The sequence below is a fragment of the Chlorocebus sabaeus genome, chromosome 22 (genome assembly GCF_047675955.1).
Source record: "Chlorocebus sabaeus isolate Y175 chromosome 22, mChlSab1.0.hap1, whole genome shotgun sequence".
Taxonomy (NCBI): domain Eukaryota; kingdom Metazoa; phylum Chordata; class Mammalia; order Primates; family Cercopithecidae; genus Chlorocebus; species Chlorocebus sabaeus.
The window spans coordinates 90,590,373-90,610,900 of record NC_132925.1 but is presented as its reverse complement, the minus strand read 5'-3'; the positions used below and the strand labels follow the sequence as shown (position 1 = coordinate 90,610,900).

At 45.1% G+C, this 20,528-nt stretch overlaps 1 protein-coding gene across 5 annotated transcripts in view; it reads left to right on the top strand.

Annotated features, from left to right (window-relative positions):
• Positions 1–20,528, top strand: part of IHO1 (interactor of HORMAD1 1) — a 62,947-nt gene that overhangs the window by 10,566 nt on the left and 31,853 nt on the right. For all 5 annotated transcript variants that reach the window (XM_038003925.2, XM_038003926.2, XM_038003927.2 and 2 more), the window contains one exon: positions 228–298. In XM_038003925.2, the coding sequence (XP_037859853.1) occupies positions 243–298 (56 nt within the window). In that variant the 5' untranslated portion in view covers positions 228–242. The remainder of the gene's footprint in view (positions 1–227; positions 299–20,528) is intronic.

Genomic DNA, 20,528 nt, shown 5'->3' with positions numbered 1-20,528 from the left:
AGAATTGCTTGAACCTAGGAGGCAAAGGTTACAGTGAGCCGAGATTGAGCCACGGCACTCCAGACTGGGTGACAAGAACAAAACTCCATTTCAAAAAAAAAAAAATTTTTTTCACAAATTGGATGGGAATATAGCTGCTGGAATGTCCTCATGTACACATAATAGTCACTAGTAATATTTGGAAAAAATTATTAACTTTCTTAATATTCATCTGTTCTTTCTAATAGGTATAACTGTAAGAAATGAATTTTAATGTCTGGAATATCAAAGAGATGCTCAGTATTCCTTCAGGCTCTGGGTAAGTTTTCTGGTTATATTCTCTGATCCTTAAGAGGATTTTCTAGTTTCATTGATTCCATAGAAAAAGTGTTCCTGGCCAGGCGTGGTGGCTCATGTCTGTAAATCCTGCACTTTGGAAGGCCGAGGCAGGTGGATCACCTGAGGTCAGGAGTTCAAGACTAGCTTGGCCAACATGACAAAACCCCGTCTCTACTAAAAAATTACAGAAATTGGCCGGGCGCGGTGGCTCAAGCCTGTAATCCCAGCACTTTGGGAGGCCGAGACGGGCGGATCACGAGGTCAGGAGATCGAGACCATCCTGGCGAACACGGTGAAACCCCGTCTCTACTAAAAATACAAAAAACTAGCCGGGCGAGGTGGCGGGCGCCTGTAGTCCCAGCTACTCCGGAGGCTGAGGCAGGAGAATGGCGTAAACCCGGGAGGCGGAGCTTGCAGTGAGCTGAGATCCGGCCACTGCACTCCAGCCTGGGCGACAGAGCCAGACTCCGTCTCAAAAAAAAAAAAAAAAAAAAAAAAAAAAAAAAAAAAAAAAATTACAGAAATTAGCGGGGGGAGCTGGTGTGCACCTGTAATCCCAGCTACTGGGGAGGCTGAGGCAGAATTGCTTGAGGTGGAGTTTGTGGTAGACCAAGATTGCGCCCCTGCACTCTAGCCTGGGCGACAGAGTGAGACTCAATCTCAAAAAAAAAAAAGAGGGTTCCCTTCCTATTAGGTTATAATAATGGAGGTACCCTATACAGCCTCTTCTTCTCTTCCTCTTCTCTGTCTCTGCTGCATCTTGTGCTTTTTTTTATTCTGTCCATTACAAAAATGGTACCATTCCAGCTCTGTGTGTTGAGTAATGACTTTGTATCCAGCATTGGGCCAGTTAGTGTCAGAGAAGGTCCAACATCTGGACACTCAGCCCAGTTGCAGCAACTGCTACTGAAATAGCAAGGAGCAAAATCGAGACAATGTTCAGATATATGTTCAGTTGTACAGTGCAATTTATAGGTACTGTGGAGATTAAGAGCCACTCTAGGTATTGACAAGGCTCATTGAGGTATTGCCCTTTCAACTACTCCACTAAGGTACTTAACATTGATGTCTACCATCCTGCAATAAGCCTGTCACTGCTAACTTGGTGAGTATGCCTGAGAAGTAGTGTGTATTTAAGGGATTTGTAATTGCTTATGGTATGCTTTATCACCGGATAATTTCTTTCCTCTTTAACACCTTCCTGAAGTTTTATCAATTGATCAGAAACTAGAGCACTGCTCTTTTTGTTTTTTTTTTTTTTTAATTTCTGAAAAAGAAAAAAAAAATGCTTACAGTTGGTAGGGAGTAGTGAAAAACTATCTTTACTTCCAGATCATAGTTTTTTTTGTTTGTTTGTTTTTTGAGATGGAGTTTCACTCTTCTTGCCCAGGCTAGAGTGCAATGGTGTGGTCTCAGCTCACTGCAACCTTCGCCTCCTGGGTTAAGCGATTATCTCACCTCAGCCTCCCAAGAAGCTGGGATTACAGGTACCCGCCACCACGCCCAGCTAATTTTTGTATTTTTAGTAGACATGGGGTTTCACCATGTTGGAAAGTCTGGTCTCAAACAACTGACAGGTGATCTGCCCTCCTTGGCCTTCCAAAGTGCTGGGATTACAGGTGTGAGCCACCATGCCCAGCAAATCTTCATTAAGTCCAATTTGTCTGTTGGACTTTTTTGTTTTTGTTGCTGCTTGTCCCTTTGGTATCATATCCAAGATTGCCAAATCCAGTGTCATGAAGCTTTTGCCTTCTGTTTTTTTTTTTCTGAGACAGAGTCTCACTCTGTTGCCCAGGCTGGAGTGTAGTGGCACGACCTCAGCTCATTGCAACCTCTGCCTCCCAGGTTCAAGCAATCCTCCTGCCTCAGTGCCCCCCAGTAGCTGGGATTACAGGCATGTGCCACCCAGCTAATTTTTGTAGTTTTTGTAGAGACGGGATTTCGCTATGTTGGCCAGGCTGGTCTTGGACTCCTGACCTCAGGTGATCCAATGGCATCAGCCTCCCAAAATGCTGGGATTACAGGTGTGAGCCACCGTGCCTGGCCTTCATAGTTTAAAGATATAAATCCTACATAATTTCAGTAGGCTCACAAAACTGTTCCTGGCCTACCAAGCCTAGCTAATTATTGTCTTTGGCCCAAAAGGAAAATCACAGAGAACTATTTTGAGCAATGATTATGTTACCCATATTATATGTTTGTAACCCATTTCTTAGTTTACCTCAAGAAATAGTTCTGTTACCAAAAGACCAGGGGTTCATTCTAGGTCCTGCTGCTCACCACACACAGAGCCAGTCACGAGATGAGGAATATTACCAAGGAAGAAGGCTTTAATTGGCAGCAGAGAAGATGGGAACTTGGTCTCAAATCCCTCTCCCTAACTAAAATTAAGGGTTTATTTAGCAGGGAGGAAATGTAACAATTTGTAAGAAAACAAGAACTAGGGGGGAGCAAGGAGGCATCTGGTGCAGTGATCTGGTGAGTTTCAGTTATTTGATACTTTTTTGAGAGGCCTGAAGGTCCTTTCCTGAGGAAGGAACTCAGAAAAAACATGGGAGTTTCAAGCTTTAACAGGAGAAGGGTCAATTTCTATGTTTATCCAAAAACAACTGTGTATGGGACTGGGGCTGGTTTCATTTCTGAGTAAAAATAATCACCCTTCTCTATCCTGAACTATTAGAGTTTCTTTTTGTTTTAAAAATAGTATGTTTATATCAAAATAGAAACAAGTAGTTTGTATTAATATTATAAAGGTTTCTTTGGCTCAGAATATGTACTTATATGTTATCTAATTGCTTTAAATTTAACATTTGATAAAGGAATGATTCGTGTGTGTGTTTTAATGCAGGAGTCCCTAAACTTTTTGGTAACAGGGACCAGTTTTGAGGAAGACAATTTTTCCACAGACCAGGATATGGAGAAATGATTTTGGGATGATTCAAGTGCATTAAATTTATCATGTACTTTATTTCTATTATTACATTGTAATATATAATGAAATAATTATGATCAGACACAGTGGCTCACACCTGTAATCCCAGCACCTTGGGAGGCCGAGGCAGGCAGATCGCTTGAGGTCAGGAGTTTGAAACCAGCCTGGCCAACATGGCAAAACCTTGTCTTTCCAAAAAATTACAAAAATTCGACGGGTGTGGTGGTGGGCTCCTGTAATCCCAGCTACCCAGGAGGCTGAGGCATGAGAATTGCTTAAATGTAAGGCCTAACACCATAAAAACCCTAAAAGGAAACCTAGGCAATACCATTCAGGACATAGGCATGGGCAAAGACTTCATGACTAAAACAACAAAAGCAATGGCAACAAAAGCCAAAATAGACAAATGGGATCTAACTAAACTAAAGAACTTCTGCACAGCAAAAGAAATTATCATCATGCAGCCCGCGATGCCTGAACTGCTCCCCGCGGTGGGCTCCAGCGCCGCCTGAGCCTCCCCAACAAGCACCGCCCCCTGCTCCGTTGGGCTCAGTCCTGTTGACCGCCCAAGGGCTGACGAGTGCAGGCGCAACTTGGGACTGGCGGGCAGCTCTGCCTGCAGCCCCTTCGCGGGATCCACTAGGTGAAGCCAGCTGGGCTCCTGAATCTAGTGGGGACTTGGAGAACTTTTATGTCTAGCTAAGGCATTGTAAATACATCAATCAACACTCTGTGTGTAGCTCAAGGTTTGTAAATACACCAATCAGCACTCTGTGTCTAGCTCAGGGTTTGTAAATACGCCAATTGGTACTCTGGACGAGTTGATGGGTGCAGCACACCAACATGGCACATGTATACATAAGTAATAAACCTGCACGTTGTGCACATGTACCCTAGAACTTAAAGTATAATATAAAAAGAAGAAAAAAATATACAGCTCACTGTGATGTAGAATTAGTGCGATCCCTGAGCTTGTTTTCCTGAGACTAGATGGTCCCATTTGGGGGTGATGGGAGACAGTGACAGATCATCAGGCATTAGATTCTCATAAGGAGTGCACAACCTAGATCCCTTGCATTGTGCAGTTCACAATAGGGTTTGTGCTCCTGTGAGAATCTAATGCTGGCACTGATCTGACAGAAGGCAGAGCTCAGATAGTAATATTATTGAGACCAGCCTGGGCAACATGACTGTCAGTTCCTGGGGTCTGGGTACAGCCCATGCTGAAGTCCAAGGGGAGTTGGTGGATAAGCAGAAAGAATATTTTGGAGTCTGTAGACAGATGAATATGGTTTTATTCTGCAGCTTTCTGATTAGCAGCTTACTCTCACACTGGCTTTCTTATTAGCAGCTTACTCTCACACTGTCCGCCCTGTCTTGTCTGCTTGAGCTGGCTGCCCCCATGCACAGGTGTGCAGCTGGCTCTCCCTTCCCTTCAGGATCAGCAGCTTAACTCTTTCTCTTGGCACAAGCAAGCTGAGGTGTATCCTGGTTCGCTCCTGTCAGTCTGCAAAGGACAGCTCCGGCTCTCTCTCTTTCTCTGGGCACCAGCATGCCCACCATATCAAGTCATGTTGAGCCGAGCCAAGCCAAACCCCCAAGAGATCCCTGTACAATGTCAGCAGGACAGTTATACCTTTTTTTTTTTTTTTTTTTTTGAGACAGTGTCTTGCTCTGTCACCCAGGCTGAAGTGCAGTGGTGTGATCTTGGCTCACTGCAGCCTCCGCCTCCTGGGTTCTAGTTATTATCCTGCCTCAGACTTCCAAGTAGCTGGGACTACAAGCACATGCCACCATGTCTGGCTAATTTTTGTATTTTTAGTAGAGATGGGGTTTCACCATGTTGGCCAGGCTGGTCTCGAACTCCTGACCTTATCCTTATGATCCACCCACCTTGGCCTCTCAAAGTGCTGGGATTACCGGCATGAGCCCCTGCACCTGGCTGCAGTTATACCTTTTTCAGACAATAGTGGCATAGAGCCAAGTATGAACTTACACAAACAGGTTATATAACAAGTAGAGTTATGCGCTTGCACACCAAACTCACCGAGTCATGCAGGCCTGAATATCCGCCTTTTCCTATTCCTTGACTAAAGCACATCCATGTACCTTACAATGACAAAACCCCATCTCTACAAAAAATAAAAAAATTAGCTGGGCGTGGTGGTGCATGCCTACTAGGGTGGCTGAGTTGGGAGGATCACCTGAGCAGAGGTTGCAGTGAGATGGGATCATGCCATGGCATTCCAGCCTGGGCGACAGAGCAAGATCTGTCTCAAAAAAAAAAAAAAAAAAAAAAAAAAAGAGGCTCATGCTTGTAATCCCAGCACTTTGGGAGGCCGAGGCAGGTGGATCACTTGAGGTCAGGAGTTTGAGACCAGCCTGGCCAACATGGTGAAACCCCATTGTTGAGAACAGACCCCCAAGTCTGGCCATAAATGGGCCCCAAAACTGGCCATAACCAAAATCTCTGCAGCATTGTGACATGTTTGTGATGGCCTTGACGCACACACTGAAGCTTGTGGGTTTACCGGCATGAGGTCAAGGAACATCTCGCCCACCCAGGGCAGAAAACCGCTTAAAGGCAATACTAAACCACAAACAATAGCATGAGTGATCTGTGCCTTAAGGACATGTTCCTGCTGCAGATAACTAGCCAGAGCCCCCTCTTTGTTTTGGCCCATCCCTTTGCTTCCCGTAAGGAATACTTTTAGTTAATCTATAATCTGTAGAAATAATGTTTATCACTGGCTTGATGTCAATAATATGTGGATCAAACTCTGTTCGGGGCTGTCGGCTCTGAAGCCTGTGAGTCCCCTAATTTCCCACTCCACACTCTATATTTCTGTGTGTGTCTTTAATTCCTCTAGCACCACTGGGTTAGGGTCTCAACAACTGAGCTGGTCTCAGCAAGTGATGCCCATATGTGGGGCTCGAATCCTGGCCAAAGGGTCGCCATAGCAACAGTTGGAGAATGTGGAACTAAGCTGGAGGACCCCTGAGTACTCTTAAGCAATCCCTGTGGTGAGTAAGAAGGGGAGCTCGGAAGCATCAGGGCAACAGTGGGACAAGTGTGGGCTCTGGTTCATTCCATCTTGGAACCTTTTCACACTAATCATGAGGAGTAACAGAAGAGGTAACAGAGCAGGTTTGTTTGCCAGCTAAAGCTAAAGTGGCAAAGGAGGAAGAGGTTCATCCCTACTCTTCTGCACCCCCTCCTTATTTTGAAGAAAAAGAGTGGCCTGACCCTCCAGATCTTTCTTTTCCAGAAGACACTGGGTGAAAAGTGGTTGCCTCAGTGACTCAGCAGTGCCTTGAGCAACCCCTCTCAGTTCTATTCACGCAGGAATTCAGTGAGCTAGACACGAGTGTGATATAGAGGCTTGGCAGTTACCTGTTAGGATACACCCCCTAGATCAACAGGGAAATATTATAGCTACATTTGAGCCTTTTCCTTTTAATTTTGGGAAATGCCATGAGGGTCCCATCCCAGGCTCTGTTCCAAACCGGGGCATTTCTGGTTCAGGCCATTCCCTCATCCCTGTACAATGCCTGTCCCCCACCATACCCGGTAATGCCACAGTAGATTTGTGTCCAGAATTTATTCCTTCCAGGGAGTTCTTGGTCTTGCTTACTTAAGGAATGAAGCCGCCAACCTTTGCAGTGAGTGTTAGAGTTTGTTCCTTCAGATGTTCAGATGTGTCTGGAGTCTCTTCCTTCTGGTGGATTCGTGGTCTCGCTGACTTCAGCAGTGAAGCCATAGACCTTTGTGGCAAGTGTCACAGCTCTTAAAGGTGGTATGGACCTGGTTGGGCACGGTGGCTCATGCCTATAATCCCAGCACTTTGGGAGGCCAAGGTGGGTGGATCACGAGGTCAGGAGATTGAGACCATACTGGCTGAGACAGTGAAACCCCATCTCTACTAAAAATACAAAAAATTAGCAGAGTGTGGTGGTGGGCACCTGTAGTCCCAGCTACTGAGGAGGCTGAGGCAGGAGAATGGCATGAACCCAGGAGGCAGAGCTTGCAGTGAGCCAAGATAGCGCCACTGAACTCCAGCTTGGGTGACAGTGCAAGACTCTGTCTTAAAAAAAAAAAAAAAAAAAAAAAAAAAAAGGTGATGTGGACCCAAAGAGAGCAGCAGCAAGATTTATTGTGAAGAGCAAAAGAACAAAGCTTCCACAGTGTGGAAGGGGACCCGAGTGGGTCGCCGCTGCTGGCTCAGGTGGCCAGCTTTTATTACCTTATTTGGCCCTGCCTACATCCTGCTGATGGGTCCATTTTACAGAGAACTGATTGGTCCATTTTACAGAGTGCTGATTGGTGCGTTTTTACAGAGTGCTAATTGGTGTGTTTTTACAGAGTGCTGATTGGTGCGTTTACAATCCTTTAGCTAGACACATAGTGCTTTCTGGTGCATTTTTACAAAGTGCTGATTGGTGCATTTACAGTCCTCTAGCTAGACACAAAAGTTCTCCAAGTCCTCACTCGAGCCAGGAAGTCCAGCTGGCTTCACCTCTCAATCCCTCCTCTAAACAGGACACTCCAATTGCTGTTGGGAATTGGGCAATGACTACTCTAGCTACTTCCTGCTGATTAGGGGCAAAGAAGGGGACCTGCAGCAGTAGTGTTCTCCAGAGGGGAACTCTCTAGGCCTGCCAAGGAGCCAGTGAGTTGATCTAGGGGTCCTCGGTAGAGGTTGTTAGTTGAGCTCATTTGGGGTTCCATTTGTGAGACCATCTGTAGCTTGATGGCCTCGATTCTAGAGGAAACAAATTTGACAAGGAGGTTAAAACACAGGGCCCAAAGGCAAGTAATAGCAAGACAGCTGTCATGGGACCTAGAAAGGGGAGAAGCCATGTCGCCCAACTCCAGAGGTTGGTATAAGAGTTTGAAAGGCATTGTCTGATTTCAGAAGCGTTTTCCTGTAAACGCTGGGTGGACCCATCTTGTACTATCCCTGACTGGTTGGTGTAAAAAAACACTCTTCCCCTAAGAAGGTGCAGAGTTCTCCTTTCTCAGCAGTGAGGAGGTCTAGGCCTCAGCGGTTTCGGAGAGTCACTGCTGCCAAAGAGTCTATTTGGGATTGTAGAGTAAGGATAGTTTTCATTATTTCTTGCAAACTGCCTGAGAAATCCTTTGAGAGTGTGTGGTAGTAGGATAATGAAGTAGATAAACCGGCTATTCTGGTTCCTATAGCCATTCCTAACCCTGTAAGTAGGGGTATTAGTTTTATGGCTCTGTGCTGATAGATAGACAGCTACAAAGCCAACAGTCATTTTCCAGGGAAGGATTGGACTGGTTTAACAGAGAGTGGGTTAAGTTGAGAATCTTGAAGAGGTAATTAGGAGCTAGTGTAAGGGGAGGGGCAATTGTATGAGGTGTCCAAGGAAGCAGGAGGGATGGATAGGCAAAGAGTAAATAGGAAGGTAAAGAGGGTGTTCCAGAAGACGAGATCATTTTATCTAGTCTGAGTTAAAGGTAGGAGTAAATTGCTGTCAGAAGGAAGGAAGATAGAAAAAAGGTTGATGTGATTATGATTTTCGTCCTGGCAGGAGCTACAGTGTGTAGTTCTATCACAAAGAGTATAGTTAATATGCTGCTTAATAATATGATGAAATAGTAAAAGGATTCCATTAAAGGGGCAAGGAGAGGTGTTAAAGATTATGTAGGCTTTCACTTAACTTTTTTAAAGAGGAAGGGGTTTTTCCTCAGGATCAGCTATAGGAGCCTTTTTAGTCTGGGATGTTTCCTTCTGAAATAGGAAATGCAAGTCCTCCAATGGTTTGCAGGCATATCGAGACTGATCTGGCTGATCTTGGGACTCCTGAGCTGACAGTCCTGCAGGTTCCTCAGGGGGTGTCCAAAATTTAACTTGGGTGTGGTGAATCTAAGATTCCACTCCTGCCACCTTAACTACAGTGAGGGTAGAGGGGATTACCGAGTATGGTCCTTCCCACAAAGAATCCGTAGATGGGCGGGGAGGTAGATGGGAGAGATTTGACCAACACTAGATCTCCTGGTTGAAACAACTCTGTTCCCTTTTCTCTGTGACATCCTTCAGGTAGATTTTTAAGGTTTCATTGATATTTTGTCAAAGAAATTATGTCTTTGACCAAGTTGGCCGTTTCCTGATCAAGTAGGAGGTCATTTGTGAGAAAAGGTTGTCCATACAGCATTTCATATGAACTGAGCCCCATATATATATATATATATATATATATATATATATGTATTTTTTTTTTTTTTTTTTTTTTTGAGACAGAGTCTCGCTCTGTCGCCGGGGCTGGAGTGCAGTGGCCGGATCTCAGCTCACTGCAAGCTCCGCCTCCCGGGTTCACGCCATTCTCCTGCCTCAGCCTCCCGAGTAGCTGGGACTACAGGCGCCTGCCACCTCGCCCGGCTAGTTTTTTTGTAGTTTTAGTAGAGACGGGGTTTCACCGTGTTAGCCAGGATGGTCTCGATCTTCTGACCTCGTGATCTGCCCGTCTCGGCCTCCCAAAGTGCTGGGATTACAGGCTTGAGCCACCGCGCCCGGCCGTGAGCCCCATATTGTGAGAAGAATTTCGGATTCTCAACAGGGCCGTGGGCAAAAGAGTAGGCCATGGGAGATGAATTTCTTGTGTTAGTTTCCTTAAGTCCCTCTTGAGTGTTTCATTTGCCTTCTCGACCTTCCCTGAGGATTGTGGCCTCCAGGCACAGTGAAGGTGGAAATTCCAGGAGTTATTGTGGCTTTAAAAGCTGGACCATTGGCCGGGTGCAGTGGCTCACGCCTGTAATCCCAGCACTTTGGGAGACTGATGTGGGCAGATCACAAGATCAGGACGTTGAGACCATCCTGGCTAACATGGTGAAACCCCGCCTCCAACTAAAAATACAAAAAATTAGCCCAGCGTGGTGGTGGGTGCTTATAGTCCCAACTGAGGCAGGAGAATGGCATGAACCCGGGAGGCGGAGCTTGCAGTGAGCTGAGATCGCGCCACTGCACTCCAGCCTGGGCAACAGAGTGAGACTCCGTCTCAAAAAAAAAAAAAAAAAAAAAGCCAGACCATTGTTGCTCTGTAAGCTTTGGGGAAGCCCAAATCTAGAAATTATTTCATGAGTTAGGACTTTAATCACTTCCTGAGCCTTCTCTGACTTGCAGGGGAAAGTGTCTATCCAATTTGTAAAGGTATCAACACACACACAAAGAAGTATTGAAATCCCTCTGACTTAGGCGTATGGGTGAAGTCTAACTGCCAGTCCTCTCCGGGATAGTGACTTATTCTTTGTTCCCCCAAAGGAGCCTTATGATGGACCAAAGCATTATTCCTTTGGCACATCTCACAGGCTTTGACTACCTGTCGGATGGTCCAGAGGAGCTTTGGCTCTGTAAATAGGGATTTGGCCATCTGATGAGTGTTTTTAATACCTGTATGTAAAGTTTGATGGAGGGTTTTAAGTATTTTCCAGTGACTGGCTTCCGGTATAAGTACCTTTCCTTCTTCTGTTGTTAACCACCCTGAGAGGAGAAAACTATGCCCCCGTGAAAGTCCCCATTCTGTTTCAGTCGGGGAATACTGGGACTTAATCTCTTGGAGGGGGTTGTTCCATACCAAGGGTCCTTCCGTAGGTATTTCTTTTTTTTTTTTTTTTTTTTTCTGAGATGGAGTTTTGCTCTGTCGCCCAGGCTGGAGTGCAGTGGCGCAATCTTGGCTTACTGCAAACTCCACTTCCCAGGTTCACACCATTCTCCTGCCTCAGCCTCCCGAGTGACTGGGTCTACAGGCGCCTGCCACCACGCCCAGCTAATTTTTTGTATTTTTAGTAGAGACGGGATTTCACCGTGTTAGCCAGGATGGTCTCGATCTCCTGACCTCGTGATCCGCCTACCTCGGCCTCCCAAGGTGCTGGGATTACAGGCGTGAGCCACCACGCCTGGCCCCATAGGTATTTCTAATGAGATGTTCCACCTGACAGCAATTTTGGCCTCAGCATCTGCCTGACAGTTTCCTTCTGTCTTTTCTCCTTCACCTTTCTGATGGCTTTGGCAGTGTAAGACTGCCACCTCCTTGGGTTTTTGCACTGTATGTAATAACTCCATAATTTCCTTGTGGTATTTAATGGGGGTTCCCCCCAGAGGTTAGGAACTCCCTTTCTTTCCATATTGCAACATGGGCATGTAGGATTAGGTAAGCATACTTGCTATCTGTATACACATTTATTCTTTTTCTTTTTCCCAGTTCTAAGGCTTGGGTAAGTGCCACTAGTTCTGCTGACTGGGTGCTGGTCCCTGGGGGAAGAAGCTTACTTTCAAGTACAGTTACATCACTAATTATGGCATAACCTGCCCTTCATATCCCATTCTCCACAAATGAACTTCCATCGGTATATAGGTTAAGGTCAGGATTAGCTAAGGGGACTTCTAAGAGATCATCTCAGGCAGTATAAGTCTGGACTATAATTTGTTGGCAGTCACGCTTGATTGGTTCCCCATCCGCTGGGAGAAAAGTGGCAAGGTTGAAGGCACGTACGTATTTGAAGCACTGTTCCCTCAAGGAGTAGCACCTGATATCTAAGTAGGCAGTTGTCTGATAGCCATAAACTTCCTTTGGCATCTAGTATGCCATTTATATCATGAGTAGTCCAGACAGTGAGATTCTTTTCTTGTATTATTTTGATAGCCTCTGTCACTAAGACTGCCACTGCTGCAACTACCCGTAAACAGTGAGGCCAGCCTTTTGCTACTACGTCAATTTCTTTACTTAGGTATGCCCCTGGTTGTGGGGTTGTCCCGCGAGTCTGAGTAAGGACTCCAGGAGCTATCTCTGCTCTCTCTGATGTATAAAGAGAAGTTTTGTCTTGTGGGATGGTTTAAGGCTGGAGCTTGAGTTTGTTCCTTCCAATGCCCAGACTTCAGGGTTGATTCCCTCCTCAAGTAGGGGACAACAAATGGGTAACTTGTTCCCCATATTCATGTAGATAATAGCTCCAGCTTTGGCTAATATATCCTTCCCTAATAAGGGTGTTAGACTTTCAGGCATAACATGAAAGGCATATGAAACTCTCAATTGCAACTGAGGAGGTGGGAGAAAAACCTGGTTACAGGCTGTCCCAGTATTCCTCGGATAGTAATGGGCCTTGAGGACAGTTGCCTGGGACAGGAGATTAACACTGAGAAGGCTGTGCCAGTGTCCAGGAGGAAGTCAATTTCTTGGCCCTCAATGGTTATGTGTACCTGGGGCTCAGTGAGAGTGATGACATGAGCTGGTGCTTGCCCCAGGCACCCTCAGTCCTATTGTTGGATCATCTGGTTGGGGGCTTCTGGCCCAGAGAACCTTTGTCCTCTGGGGCAGTGCACCTTCCAGTGATTGCCTTGGCATAGTGGACATGGGCGAGGGGGCAGTTTGTTTCTCATTGGACAATCTTTTTTAAAGTGTCCTTGCAAACCACACTGGTAACAAGTCCTACCAGGTGATTGGCCTGCTCCATTTTCTGTCCTCTCTGAACTACCAAGGTTTGTTTGTCTGAGGGCCATGACTAAGGCTGCGGCCTTTCTCTGATCTCGCTTTTCCTTTTGGGCCTGTTCCTCTTGGTCCCTATTATAGAACACTGAGAATGCCAGGTTTAATAATGCCTCCAGATTTTGTTTGGGGCTCAGGGCTTGCTTTTGGAGCTTTCTCCTGATATCTGTGGCTGATTGGGTAATAAACTTATCTTTTAGGATCAATTGACCCTCGAGTGAGTCGGGTGACAGGGGAATATATTTTCTTTCTTTCTTTTTTTTTTTTGAGGCGGAGTCTTGCTCTGTCACCCAGGCTGGAGTGCGGTGGCCGGATCTCAGCTCACTGCAAGCTCCGCCTCCCAGGTTTACGCCATTCTCCTGCCTCAGCCTCCCGAGTAGCTGGGACTACAGGCGCCTGCCACCTCGCCCTGCTAGATTTTTGTATTTTTTAGTAGAGACAGGGTTTCACCGTGTTAGCCAGGATGGTCTTGATCTCCCGACCTCGTGATCCACCCATCTCGGCCTCCCAAAGTGCTGGGATTACAGGCTTGAGCCACCGCGCCCGGCTGGGAATATATTTTCTTAAGGTCTCCCATAACCGCTCGAGGAAGGCAGAAGGATTTCCTTTCCCTGAGTTATGGTGGACATCATTGAATAATTCATGGGCTTTTTCCTAATTCTCCTTAGTCCTTCTAGAACACAGATCAACAGATGTTTGTGACTCAGTCCCCATGATCTAAGTCGAGGTCCCAATGGGGATCCATAGTGGGGATGGCTTGCTGACTGGTAGGGAATTTGTCCCTTTCTTCAGCTGTCATTCTATCATTTACTTGAGTAAGATACCAGGTATCTCCAAACTCTCAGGCTGCAGCTAAAGCCGCATTCTTTTCATTAAAGGCCAGTGTTTGATCTAGCAATAGCATGACATCTCTCCAAGAGAGATCAAAGGTTTGCCCTAGACCCTGTAGGACATCTATATACCTATCAGGATCATCTGAAAACTTCCCTAGATTGACCTTGATCTGCTTTAAATCAGAGAAGGAGAAGCGGACATGTACCCGGGTTGGGCCAAATTTCCCTCCCCCTACAGCTTGAAGGGGACATAACCGATAGCCTGGGGATTTTTGTGGTCCTTTGGAGATTTTTTTACTTGTTTCCTTCTGGGCAGGGGAGATTAGAGGAGGCTTATCATTAATAGGAAGGGGAGCTATAGGGAGGCTAGGATATGGAGGTAAGCTGAGAGGTCCTTCTGTGGGATGCAAGCTTTGCATAGTTGTGTATTCTCCTTCAATGAAAAGAAAGCTTGGACAGAAGGTATTTTACTCCATTTTCCTTCCCTCTTACAGAAAAGGTCAAGCTGCAGGATAGTATTGTAATTTATACTTCTCTCAGGTGGCCATTTTTCCCCATCAAAGAGAGAATATTGGGGCCAGGCCATAGTGCAGAAAAAAATGAGCTGCCTCTTTTTCACGGTTTGCAGGTCAAATTGGTCCCAATGGCTTAGGATGCATTTGAAGGGTGAGCCTATTGATGACTGAGTGTTTCCCATCTGAAAGACAAAACTGCCCATGGTTTTCGTTTGTTTGTTGCTACCCCCGGCCCAAGAACCTGCAATGGTCCCTGGACCCTGCTGATTGGAATAGTTGCGCTCACCAATGCACAGCAGAAACACCTCTTGCCCAAGAACGCACAACGGTCCCTGGACCCTGCTGATCGGAATAGTTGCACTCACCAACGCAGGAGCAGAAACAGTAGTTTTCCTCTTAGACCATAAGGAGGATCAAGGAAGGTTGGATTTAGTGGCCCTTACCGACACATTCTTGGAAACTTGCACCCTTGCCTGTCCTCCTAGATCACAAAGAGGACTGAGAAAAATCGGATTTAGTGGCCCTTACCAACACATTCTCAAAAACCTGTTAGAGTACTAAGCATTCTCCTGTTAGTACTGGGACTTTACCCCATCCTATAAAGATGTGAAGCCCTGGCCGGGCGCGGTGGCTCAAGCCTGTAATCCCAGCGCTTTGGGAGGCCGAGATGGGTGGATCACGAGGTTGGGAGATCAAGACCATCCTGGCTAACACGGTGAAACCCCGTCTCTACTAAAAAATGCAAAAAACTAGCCAGGTGAGGTGGCGGGCACCTGTAGTCCCAGCTACTCGGGAGGCTGAGGCAGGAGAATGGCATAAACTCAGGAGGCGGAGCTTGCAGTGAGCTGAGATCCCGCCACTGCACCCCAGCCTGGGCAACAGAGCAAGACTCCGTCTCAAAAAAAAAAAAAAAAAAAACAAACAAAGATGTGACGCCTCCAAAATGAAGTGGAGGGCCATACCCTGAGAGAAGGGAAGGATCTCCAGGGTTGGAAGAGTGACGCCTTTTATCCTTACTTGAATAGAAAGGATATCATATCTGAAGCTCCCCATATCCTAGCTTCAGGAATAGCTTTTGTTAGGCCTGGTAGTCTGAAGAGAGATCCTAGAATTCCAGATAGTACCCCCTATGGCAGGACTTTGGGCAAAAGTTATGTCTTTCTGATTGGTGAGCCTGGATGCCTCAAGAAGGGAATAGAGTCCTGGAGTTTATGCTAGAAATCATTCTTACAGGAGAAACTAGAAAAGCACCAGAGACAGGGAGTGGTTTTTAGAAGCAGGACTAGCCTCAGAGAAGAGAGGCAAGAGAAAGTTTATCTGACAAGCATTAGGACCCAGGAGGAAAGGGTCAGGATAGATAGGATAGATGGGCGAGTCTTGCTTGGGCGACATGACTTTGAGAGTTCCACTCATGGCCGCTGGGTCAACCAACTTGTCAGGACCCCAGAGCTGAATGACTTTTATCTCTGTCAACTGTTGGCTCAGCCCAGAAGTACAGGAAAAGCAGAAGCTGGTTCCAGGCAAACCAATGTTCCCCACTCCAAAGAGTCAGGAGTTGTTAAAGAGCCCTTTCCTAGAAAGCCTGACACCCATGTCCTTATTCTGGTGGCCACGCTAGTCACCTTTAACTGGCAGACAGGTGCCTGGTATTTAGCCCCTGAATTCTAAGGAAAAATAGAGTAACAAGCAAAAGGGGTGTGATGGTACTCATCGCTTGGCGAAGGCCCCACATTGGGCGCCAGAATGTGTCCAGAATGTATTCCTTCCAGTGGGTTCTTGGTCTCACTGACTTCAGGAATGAAGCCGTGGACCTTCACGGTGAGTGTTACAGCTCTTAAAGATGATATGTCCCGAGTTTGTTCCTTCAGATGTTCAGATGTCTCTGGAGTTTCTTCCTTCTGGTGGGTTCATGGTCTTGCTGACTTTGGGAGTGAAGCCACGGACCTTTGTGGTGAGTGTCACAGCTCTTCAAGGTGGTGCAGACCCAAAGAGTGAGCAGCAGCAACATTTATTGTGGAGAGCAAAAGAACAAAACTTCCACAGTGTGGAAGGGGACCCATGCAGGTTGCTGTTGCTGGCTCAGGTGGCCAGCTTTTACTCCCTTATTTGGCCTCACCCACATCCTGCTGATTGGTCCATTTTACAGAGAGCTGATTGGTCCATTTTACAGAGTGCTGATTGGTCCATTTTACAGAATGCTGATTGATGCATTTACAATCCTTTAGCTAGACACAGAGTGCTGATTGGTGCATTTATACAGAGTGCTGATTGGTGCATTTACAATCCTTTAGCTAGACACATAGTGCTGATTGGTGCATTTTCACAGAGTGCTGATTGGTGTGTTTACAATCCTTTAGCTAGACACATAGCGCTGATTGGTGCGTTTTTACAGAGTGCCAATTGGTGCATTTACAGTACTTTAGCTAGACACAGAGCACTGATTGGTGCATTTATAATCCTCTAGCTAGACAGAAAAGTTCTCCAAGTCCCCACTCAACCCAGGAAGTTCAGCTAGCTTCACCTCTCAGATTTACGCTGCACAAAAGCTGTGAGCCTTCTGCCTGGGGAACCCCTGCAAAAAGTTCCAACGGGTCTGTGGACCCTTGCCAGCGGGGATGATAGGATTACTTCTAGGTAGATCTAGTTTAAATTTAAAAGGAGTGCAAGTACAAACAGGAGTCATTGATTCAGATTACAATGGGGAAATTCAAATTGTTGTATCTACTTCTGTTCCCTGGAAAGCAGAGCCAGGAGAGCGTATAACACAACTCCTGATTGTGCCGTATGCAGAAATGGGGAAAAGTGAAATTAAATGAACAGGAGGATTTGGAAGCAGAAATAAGGCAAAGCAGGTTATTGGGTGAATCAAATTACTGTTAAACATCCTACCTGTGAAATAACTATTCAGGGAAAGAAATTTAAAGGTTTGGTAAATACAGGAGCGGACGTTTCAATCATTTCTCTACAGCACTGGCCGTCCACGTGGCCAATTCAGCCCGCTCAATTTAACATAGTTGGAGTAGGTAAAGCCCCTGAAGTATATCAAAGCAGTTATATTTTGCATTGTGAAGGGCCCGATGGACAACCCGGGACTATTCAACCATTTATAACTTCTGTACCTATAAATTTACGGGGAAGAGATTTATTACAACAATGGGGAGCACAGGTTCTAATTCCTGAGCAGTTATACAACCCTCAAAGTCAACGTATGATGCGTGAAACAGGGTATGTCCCTGGTATGGGACTAGGAAAAAATTTTCGAGGTTTGAAGGAACCACTTCAAGCGGAAAGACAAAGTTCGTGCCAAGGTTTAGGTTATCATTTTTGATGGCGGCCATTGTTAAGCCTCCAGAACCTATACCTTTAAAATGGTTAACAGATAAGCCAATTTGGATAGAACAACGGCCACTAAGTAAAGAGAAACTGGAGGCTTTAGCGGACCGACTTACTGAACAATTAGAAAAAAGGACACATAACTCCAACATTTTCCCCTTGAAATTCTCCACTCTTTGTTATTAAGAAAAAATCAGGTAAATGGAGTATATTAACTGACTTAGGAGCCATTAATTCAGTTACACAACCTATGGGGACATTACAACAAGGATTGCCTTCTCCTGCTATGATTCCGAAAAACTGGCCTTTAATAGTCATAGATTTAAAAGACTGTTTCTTTACTATCCCCTTAGCTGAGCAAGACTGTGAACGGTTTGCATTTATAATTCCTGCAGTAAACAACCTGCAGCCTGCTAAGCGTTTTCATTGGAAAGTGTTGCCACAAGGCATGTTAAACAGTCCAACAATTTGCCAGACTTATGTAGGGCAAGCAGTTGAACCTACTTATAAAAAATTTTCAGTGTTACATTATTCATTGTATGGATGATATATTTTGTGCTGCCCCCACTCAAGAAATATTACTCCAATGTTATGATCACTTGCAAAATTCAATTTCTCACACTGGTTTATTTATAGCTTCTGACAAAATTCAGACTAATACCCTTTACTCCTACTTGAGGACCTTAGCAAATGACACTACTATTGTGCCACAGAAAGTAACCATATGTAGGGATCAATTGAAAACATAAAATGACTTTCAAAAATTACTAGGGGAGGGAGGCCGAGATGGGCGGATCACGAGGTCAGGAGATCGAGACCATCCTGACTAACACGGTGAAACCCCGTCTCTACTAAAAATACAAAAATTAGCCGGGCGCGGTGGCGGGCGTCTGTAGTCCCAGCCACACGGGAGGCTGAGGCAGGAGAATGGCGAGAACCCGGGAGGCGGAGCTTGTAGTGAGTGGAGATTGCGCCACCACACTCCAGCCTGGGCGACAGAGCGAGACTCCGTCTCAAAAAAAAAAAACAAAAAAAAAAAACAAAAACAAAAATTACTAGGGGATATTAATTGGGTATGACCTGCTCTAGGCATTACTACCTATGCCATGAGTAATCTATTTTCTACCTTCAGAGGAGATCCTAGTCTCACTAGCCCTCAACAATTAACAGAGGCTGAGACAGAGTTACAGCTGATTGAAAAGCAAGTCCATAAGGCTCAAATAAATAGAATAGATCCAGAGAAGACTCTAGATTTGCTAATTTTTCCACTCATGATTCACCTACTGGTGTTACTGCCCAAGAGCACAACTTAGTAGAATGGCTTTTTCTTTCACATACTAATTCACAGACTCTAACTCCTTATTTGGATCAAATCGCTACTATGATGGGAAATGGGAGAACTTGGATTGTTAAATTACATGGATATGATCCTGGAAAAATTATTGTCCCTCTCACTAAGGCACAAATACAGCAAGCTTTTATAAATAGTCTTACTTGGCAAACCCATTTAGCTGACTTTGTGGGTATTCTTGATAATCATTTTCCTAAAACAAAACTGTTTCAATTTTTGAAATTAACTAATTGGATTCTCCTTAAAATAACTAAATTTAAACCAATTGAAGGTGCTGAGAATGTTTTTATAGATGGGTCTACAAATGGTAAAACTTCTTATTCTGGCTCGAAAGGTAAAGTTTTTCAGATGCCCTATACTTCACCTCAAAAAGCAGAGTTTGTAGCTGTAATTGAGGTATTGACTGTTTCTGATATGCCTATTAATGTGATTTTGGATTCTTTGTGGTTCATTCCACACAATTAATTGAAAATGCTCAGTTACGATTTCATACAGATGAACAACTGATAACTTTATTTACCCAATTACAAACAGCAGTTAGGAGTAGGATGAACCCTTTTTACATCACTCATATTAGGGCTCATATGCCTCTCCCAGGACCTTTAACTGAAGGGAATCAAATGACTGATTGCCTAGTTGCTACTGCAATATCTAATGCCAAATACTTTCACAATTTAACCAATGTTGATGCCTCTGGTCTCAAACACAGATACAGCATTACCTGGAAAGAAACTAAAGCTATCATGCAGTGATGCCCAACTTACCAAATGGTACATTCCTCATCTTTTACAAGAGGAGTTAATTCTCAAGGATTGGAACCTAATTCTCTTTGGCAAATGGATGTCACACATGTTCCCTCATTTGGGAGACTATCTTATACACATGTATGTGTGGACACCTTTTCTCACTTTGTCTGGGCTACATGCCAATCAGGAGAGTCTTCTGCCTGTGCTAAACGTCACCTTTTGCAGTATTTTGCAGTGATGGGCTTTCCAGCTTCTATTAAAACAGATAATGCCCCAGGCTATACTAGCCAAGCTCTAGCTACATTCTTCTCTCTATGGAATATTAAACACATTACTGGCATTCCATATAATTCTCAAGGACAAGCCATAGTAGAAAGAATGAATCTCTCCCTGAAGCAGTAGTTGCAAAAGCAAAAGGGGAGAAACAGGGACTACGGGTCACCCCATATGCAATTTAATCTAGCATTATTGACTTTAAATTTTTTTGAGCCTGCTTAAAGGCCAGATGGTATCAGCAGCTGAACAGCATCTACAGAAACTAGCTGCAAAGACAGAAGCAGAACAACTGGTTTGGTGGAGAGATCTGATAAGAAAAATTTGGGAAATAGGTAAAATAATAACTTGGGGTAGAGGTTATGCTTGTGTTTCTCCAGGACAGAATCAACAACCAATTTGGGTGCCATTGAGACAGTTGAAGTCTTAATTATGAGCCAGATACCCAGGAAGAGGTTTGGGGAGGATCCCAAAACCCACCAGTTGCAGCCATGTTGAGACTGATGCTGAGGAGGACCCCAAGTGTCACGAGCAACACCTGTTGAACACAGCCACCTACCTGGGGACAGATCAAGAAGCTGTCACAGATGGCGGAAGAAAACTTTAGGAAAGCAGGACACCAGTCACAATTAGTAATTCAATGATAGCTTTGATAGTGGTGATCACCATTGCTGTGAGTATTCCTTCAACAAGGGCTGACACAGAACAATTATACTCATTGGG